Source organism: Loa loa, assembly GCF_000183805.2.
Source record: "Loa loa unplaced genomic scaffold supercont3.474, whole genome shotgun sequence".
In the NCBI taxonomy this organism is placed as follows: domain Eukaryota; kingdom Metazoa; phylum Nematoda; class Chromadorea; order Rhabditida; family Onchocercidae; genus Loa; species Loa loa.
The window spans coordinates 25463-33883 of record NW_018108654.1 but is presented as its reverse complement, the minus strand read 5'-3'; the positions used below and the strand labels follow the sequence as shown (position 1 = coordinate 33883).

The window sequence follows — 8421 nt, the reverse complement described above, 5'->3', positions numbered from 1 at the left end:
CAATTGTCACATAAACATTAAGACACAAATTTTCATTTTAATACGGTCCGTGGAAATTTGGTCACAAATATTTTGTGGTCAGATTTTGCAATGCATAAAATTTTTTCCTTTCCCTTTTCTTTTCTTTTTTTTTTTCCGCTTATGGTGATATTTTCTGTTTATCAAACACTACAGTATTTCATATTTTAATAATTGAATTTGTATTCATTTACTTATTCACTCGATTTTCTCTCTTTTTTTGTCAAATTCATTATTTTCAACTTTTTATTGGTAAATTTTTACTAAACTTTTTCTTTTTTTCCTTGTTTTTTCATTTAAATTATTCATTATATATTTTTATATTTAGCCGTTGACAGGTGAATCTTTTGTTTTTGGTCGGGCGAAAAAAATAATTTAATCGCTAATATTGTCAAAGTATTCTTTAGCCTAACGTAATTTGCGTTAGGTATCATATTATGATGAATAGGTATCATATTATGATGAAAACTGAATGATTCACGTAATCGGAGTTGAATTACATGAATGATCAATGACTCTGTTACACGAACAGTATCGAATAATCGTTATTGTTTTGTTGGTTATTTTTGTTAGAGAATAATTATATGAGCAATTCAATTCGTTAATTAGCAGTGTTATTTTCGTATGTTTCGAAGTATGTTTAAATAAAAGTCTATGGATCATTTAAAAAATTGTTAGTTCATTTTTTTTTGAAAATTGTTAGTTCATTAAGATTGGCAAAACATTTTGTCTAATATATTATGTTGTAGTAAAAAAAAAAAAAAAAAAACAACGAATTTTTGTGTTTTAAATCATATAATAATATGATTCATAATTATCATATAATACTTTGTTATCACTATAATGATTCTAGTATAATTCATGAAAATTTAAAATCATTTTAGATGCTAAGTTCAGGTGTCATATATTTCATACTTGTGACGTATAAAACAACTTTATTCTTTACGTGAACAATTCATATTACATAACGTCATACCGTAACTCATTGATCCATTTTGCTGGTACTTTTATTTTTACTTACTATTTAAATAATATTTTTACTTTTCTTTGTCTTTATTGTTTAACAATGTTAATTTTTGTTTTGTGAATCATTGAAATGGGCGATATTCAAAAAAAAAAAGGGAAAAAAGGAAAAAGAGCATACTTTCATCATTTTTGTTTCATCATTTTTATGGTAGTGTAATATTCCATGCAAATGTTACAAGTTGTATTCATTTTACTTCCCAAAATGTTTCCTTAGTTTAATGTTACGGTTAAAAAAAAAAAAGTTAAAGAAGAAAGGAAAAAATAAAAAGGAAATGGAAAAAGGAAGGCATTTTGCGGACTGATAAAAAAGACTTTTCTACTTAATCACTTTATTTGCTTCTTTATCATTTGTATTGTTGAATTGTTATTGTAATTGAAATTTACGAAAGTTTTATTGTTTTCTTAAAAAAAGAATGCTTTTTCCCTTTCCTTTATTCATTAATCAGAAACCATGTTGGCAGTTGTGATATGAGTTGTTCGATTAGAAAATTATCAACTTAGCTTTGTTGTAATGTTGCTTATCATTTGTTATCAGTCACATGTCATATATTAGAAAGTGTCAGATTTAACTTGTTGTCTTATTACTTTTTTTTTTTTAAATGTTGCACTTGCCGTTAAGTATGATTTGCTGTTTTATACATCAATAATTGTAATCATATCGTTAAATTCGATCAGCGCTATTGAAAATTATGAATTTGTAATTTTAGCACATTGATCCAAAAATTATTTAAATTTCTTTTAAATTAATAACTCGCTAATAATGTATCTATGATATCTTTCGTAATAAATGTTTCCATTCAACGAATTATTGATTTCTTGTTCCATCATTGAATGTTTGATTTGTTTCTTTAATTCATGATTTACTTCCATTTTTTATTTTTGGAATTATTTCGTAATTTAAAAAGTGTTCTTTCTGTAACTGCTACCGTGCTTTATTTTTTGATTTCCGCTGTGAATTCTGTTTAGTTTTACATTAATATAATTCATTGTCATTCTTGTTTAGCTATTTTTAGGCTACCTATAATCAGCGTTGACATTACTTTGTTGAATAAAAGTAATGTTTGTAACTTTAAAGGAAAAGAAAGAATGATTAAAATGATATTTTGTAACGTTGAAACAATTAAAGGAACATATTTCCTCTTTTATTTCAACCAGTTCTTATTTGTCGTTTTATTTCTTGTTTTTGTTATTGTTAAGAACTGAAACTTTCAAGGATTGAAGTGTAATTTTTTTGTAAAAATAATGAAAGTTCGTTGTTTTTTTTTCTTTTTCCAGTTTTGAGTTCTTTGTCTTTTTATTTTTAGTTTTATTTGCTTTATCAAATATATTTACCCATTCAAAAGCTTTAATCTACGTTCTTATAGGATTTGAAACCGGTATGGGCTTATTAACGCTTGGGACACCATTATCATGGAATGAAATAGCACCCTGCGTTGACTATATTAAAGTAAGCGATGAATTTTGTATTTCGATGTGAAGCAGTTAAATATACATTTGCCTGATGTGATTGAATTATCTGTCAAATATTTCAGTGTTTATGTTAAACAAAATGTCTTGTGACATCGAATAATAAATTCAGTACTAGATTACTTCAAAATAATTATCTTTGAAATTTAAACTATCGTCCTTTATTCATTTATGTTTTGCCAAATTTGTGGCATAATTAACTTTTGTCTTCGTATAATTAATTATTTATTGAAGTATTCTATTGTGGATTTGTTATTTGTTGTTTCTTATGTCAAAGAGAGTGTTCTTTTTTTTTCTCTCTAAGAAGAAGATTTAGTTTTTATGTCAGAAATGAAATTAGGATGATAATTATATGCAACTTATCCATTTTAGGAGCACGGTATTGCACAATTCATTACTCTCTATCATCGATTGAAAGGACGTGAAGGTGATCAACTGAAATGGGGCGATGAAATTGAATATACGATTGTTAAGTTTGATGATGATGCGAAGAAGGTTCGTGGATTAAATTGAAAAATAGGTAAAGCAGTGCAACAGGAGAAAAAGAAGTGAGCTATGATTCTTTTAAATCTGTTTCATTGTTGTACGACTCAATCCCCATTAATAGTACATGATTTTTATCATTTCTATTACTGTTGTTAACTGCTTGTTGTAAATTAAAAAGTGATATGATTCATTGAATATATTACGGCATACGTTCCAGAGATGATGAGGGGTGATGAGGGGTCAGCATAAGGAATTATGGTGAAAAAGGGATTGAAATAAAATAAGGTGCTCTTCTTTTTTCTTTTCATTAAAGCCATTTAGGCTCGGGTAAGTTTACGAGCAGAAGAGCTTCTTCATCAATTGCAAGCTGGCGAAGAATTGAATGCACTATTGGGTAATGAAAACTGTTGCCTATGGCGTCCAGAATTTGCGGCATACATGATTGAAGGAACACCGGGAGCACCTTATGGAGGTTCTTTATTTAGTTTGTTTTGCGACTACATGAAATTTTTTCAATGAAAAGCACGAGCAAGCTTATCATCTTGTACGTTCCATGTTGTTCTGACGAGTAATTATGCATACCATCTAATATAAAGCAATATTATGAGTAGGTATAGCTTAGAAATTTTCTATTATTCCAAGATTTTTTTCGTTTTCCCGAATTTAGGTTTGTTGGCATGCTTTAATGTAGTAGAAAGTAACATGATATCTCGTCGAGCTGAAGTTACACGGTTGTTGAAAAATGACGAATCAATTATGTCAATATCATTTCCATCTTTGGGTACGCCAGATTTCACCTCACCTTCATATGAACCGCATCCGGATGATACTAACAGTTTTGGTTGTTCGATATTTTTTCCTGATGAAGCAATTTACGCAGGACATCCAAGGTATGGAATGTTATTTTGATATATAACATCTTCAGGAATGCGGTATCAGATATCACTTCAAATTATGCAAAGGAAATTTCAGTTTCCCTGATTTATTAAATTTTGGAAGACAGTGAATCGACTGTTTCATGCTGATCAAGTGATTTTTTTTTCCTTTCAGATTTCGGAATTTGGTAAGAAATATCAAGCAGCGGCGTGGTGAAAAAGTTGCCATAAATGTGCCAATATATAAAGACAGCAATACACCAAATCCATATCAGGTATGCTTACGACCGCTCATTTGCATAACAATTTTGAAGTGTCTTTCAGAGTCTGACATATGAAAGTATTACATATTTCTTGTAAACTGTCATATTTCATGATACTAAGATTTCTTTTTAGTATCTGATTAATAACAAGAGACTTTGTAATGCTACAATCAATGAAAATATGACCAAGCTTTTATAATTCATTCACTTGTATTCATACAATAATTGGTATTATTTTCGATAAAAAATCAACACTAAGATCTGTTCAAGAAATTACCTAATATTTCTTTACTTACACATTCCTTAATAGTTCTTTTTTATAATTTCAGGAAAATTTTACACAGGCAAAAGATGGAGGTCAGTCTGCACGAGCTGCTAAACCAGATCATATTTATATGGATCATATGGGCTTCGGAATGGGTTGTTGTTGTTTGCAAGTCACTTTTCAGGTGATTTTTACATTTTTTTCCCTTCAAAACTTTCTGCAAAAAAGGAAAATTTATTTCCCATGTTTCTTTTTTTTCGGTAGAAAAGTCAAGAAATATACCAATATTGATCTTTTTGTACTCACATGTGATTATAATTTCTTCTAAAATTTATCATCGGCATCTTCTTTGTTTATTTTTATTAAATGGAAATCTTAGTAAACAATGAGAATCTAGTAACTTCCAACGACAAATTAATCGACCAAAAAGTAGATATATATTTATGACAAAGAGCCTATCTTTGATAAATTTTTTAAATTAATTGTCTTTCGGACTTTAGTTAATTTAATTTAGGCTGTCAATATTGATGAAGCGCGATGGTTATATGACCAACTGACGCCAGTAACACCTGTATTACTAGCATTATCAGCTGCGACACCTGTTTTTCGATCACGATTGGCTGATGTTGATTCTCGTTGGGATGTCATATCAGCGGTAAGGTAATCATATGAGATCTTTTGGTGAAATATATCGCATTATTTAAAGGCTTTTTGATTCTAATTTTTAGACATATTTTATGTTCATTGTTAGGTCCTTGAATGAGTTTCTAACGCTGAGGATTTTACAGTAAAATGTCTGTATGCGCCTGGACATTGAAAAGGTTTTTTTTCGTTGTTTCTTTATATTGAAAAACAAGTAAAGGTTTATTTTTTCCTCCTTTTTAAAGTTTGGTGAAACTCTGATGGAGACATGTTTTATTCTAAGTATTCGTTTTCGCGTTTTAGAGTGTAGACGATCGTACAGCTGAAGAGAGAGGTTTGATGCCATTGAAAAATAACAAATTTGTACTGGAAAAGAGTCGATATGATACAACTGATTGTTATATTTCTCCCTGCTCTGAATCGTAAGTTAAATTTGCCATTTTTCATTTTATTGGAGTGATGCAGCTTTTATAATATCTTTTACTTTAACTTTATTCTTAAAAACAGTTTCCCCAATTATGTAGGAAATTGTAATCGTCTATTCTTTTTACCTTCCAGTTTCTTATGATATATGTTGCCAATAATGCGTTCTCTTAACTTTTAACTTTAATACCCGTGTTTCTATCTAACGGCGCTTTAGAAACATTGGAAACAGCTGAAAAGTGTCCGGTATTGACTTTTTATTTTTATTAACTGCAACTTCTTTATTTTATATGACAAGGATAAATACTCTATATTTCGGACAAGATCTGTCATTTCAGATACAACGATATACCGCTTCAGTATGACGATAAGATTTATAAGCAGTTAATGGATGGTGGAATTGATAACCTTCTTGCACAACATGTTGCGCATATGTTTACTCGCGATCCTTTGCAGGTTAATGAATTTGCTTACATATGCTGGTTGTTATAGCTCAGAAAACAACTCAGTTCTTCCACTTTATTCGTAAGAACTTTCCAGTATTCAAGGTAGAAACAACATTTACATAGTATTTATAATACTATTATTCATAATCTATTTTGGTCATTAGTTCCCATTACTTTCCTTTTTATCATTACTTTTGATCATTGCTTTCCTTTTTATAGATATTTTATAGGTATATCGTGAACGTATTGAGCAAGATGACATGAAGACAACTGAACATTTCGAAACAGTTCAGAGTTCAAATTGGATGAATATGCGTTTCAAGCCACCTCCACCCGATTCACCAGAAATTGGTTGGCGTGTCGAATTTCGACCAACTGAAGTGCAATTAACAGATTTCGAAAACGCAGCTTACTGTTGTTTTGTTGTACTTTTAACAAGGTAAGCTTAATGCACCTCTAATACGATCATGTTGGAAATCATTTAGCGCTTGAAGATACCATTATATTATATTATTCTATCTTCATTCAGTTATACTGGTCGAGAGAGGAAGTTAGATTTGAAGGTTCGACGGAAGCTTTTATAATTGCAACACTTTTAATTAAGTGACCTGACTTTGCTTTCGAATAGTGAAGATTGCTGAGGGTTCGAAAGCTTTCACTGATTGTAATTTATATGCATTTAAATTAGTTTATCTTAACTTAGATTTATTTAAATTATGCTATCTCAGGTCTAGCATTTCCAATTTTTTTAGGCGGTCTTGTCGTTCTTCTTTCTAATTTATGATGACAAAAATTCGAATTGAGGGTAGCAGCATAGCATAATTTCCAGGGTGATGATATCATTTCACATTACTTTATTTTGCCCATTTCTGCTGTTACGGAGAATATGAAACGTGCACAACGTCGAAATGCCGTGATGGAACAAAAACTATTTTTCCGTAAGCGTATTGCAACTTGCAACTCACCACCATGTGCAAGAGAAGCAGGTTGTACACTCGATTCTGATGATGTGGTAGAGATGACTGTCAATGAAATCATTAATGGTGAACATTTGGAAGTTTGAGTAGCATTAGCATTAACTAAATCGGACTTAATCTGCGGGTAATTCTTGCAATCTAAATATCTTGATTTATTGCGCATTTTTAAATAACTTATTCCCAGTAGTGTGGTTTGATTTTGGATTCTGTTATTCATAATTGCAGTTTTTACTTCTTTACTATTTTAATTACAATGTACTATATTGTAATTTCCATCGAATGAAAATCAAATCAGTGGTAGATGCTTAGTAATTGTCAGTTTTGGAATTTACGATAGGAATAATCGTTTCAGGGAGCGGTGACGATTTTCCAGGATTAATACCATTAATGCGTCAATATTTGGATAGTGCTGATGTTGATGTTGATTCGCGATGCACTGTATCTCAGTATTTAAGCTTCATACAGGTTGATTTGCACTACTGTACTAGTGGTTCCGAACTGGTGGTTCTTAAGCACTAAAATTTAGAGCGCAAGGGCTATTCTTTTGATATTGTGATGTTACTCCAGGTTTACTAGATTTACAGAGTTCTTTTTGATCAAAGTATATTTTCAAATTAACAGAATTATTATTTTTGGACCTGATGATCCATACTGCAAATAATTCAAAGTGATCTCTGGTCAAAGATTGGGAACTACTATATGAATAGACCTAATTCTCTAAATGTTTACTGAATTTTCGAAGTGATGCAAAATATTTCAGAAACGAGCTTCTGGTGAGTTGCAAACTTTAGCTGCATGGATGAGGGAATTTATTTGTGAACATCCTGATTACAAACATGATTCATATGTAGGAGATCGTATTATCTACGACATGTTGAAAAAGGTAACTTACATAGCTTTTTGTTAGTGAAATTTTTAATTTTAGAAAAATAAGGATTGTTATATTCCTGCGATAATTTTACATTTTTCTTTTTTTAAATTATTCCTATGTTTAATAACTACTCCTTAATAGTTCCTAATTATTACATGATAGCTTTTGTAACGTGACCACTTATAACTTAAAAATTTATTTGATTTCAGTTTACTCGTACATTATTGATGGTACTTATTTCCCAGTATTTATTGTAAATCAACTTTTTATTGCAGATGGATAACATATCAAAAGGACTAGTGTCCTGTCCAAAGTTACTGGGTAATTATCGCACAAAAACCGATTCACGCATACCGATGGCAGTTCGACGGGCGGAAGAAAAGTTGATTGTGAGTCATAAGAAGCAAAGTCAGTGACTATGTAGAATATTGAATTTCGTAAACTGCATAAGGTCAATAATTTGTTATAATTGCATATGTATTTATAATTCCTCCAATATACGGTTATATCACTATCGACTCGGGAAGCTCGGAAAACTTTTTTTAATTATAATTGCATACTTTTCACTCTATTTATTATATATATATATATATATATATATATATATATATATATATATATATATATATATATATATATATATATATATATATATATATATA

General features: G+C 30.0%; 1 protein-coding gene across 1 annotated transcript; it reads left to right on the top strand.

Moving 5' to 3' along the window:
- Positions 1-2422: 2422 nt before the first annotated feature.
- LOAG_06492 (glutamate-cysteine ligase) lies at positions 2423-8175 on the top strand (the record flags this gene model as incomplete). Its single annotated transcript, XM_003142028.1, has 15 exons — positions 2423-2491; positions 2884-3006; positions 3319-3469; positions 3665-3887; positions 4048-4147; positions 4465-4584; positions 4915-5055; positions 5346-5464; positions 5804-5921; positions 6142-6350; positions 6441-6474; positions 6741-6954; positions 7241-7353; positions 7649-7771; positions 8035-8175. The coding sequence occupies 15 exons, from the start codon at positions 2423-2425 to the stop codon at positions 8173-8175; spliced, it is 1998 nt and encodes a 665-aa protein (XP_003142076.1).
- Positions 8176-8421: the final 246 nt, after the last annotated feature.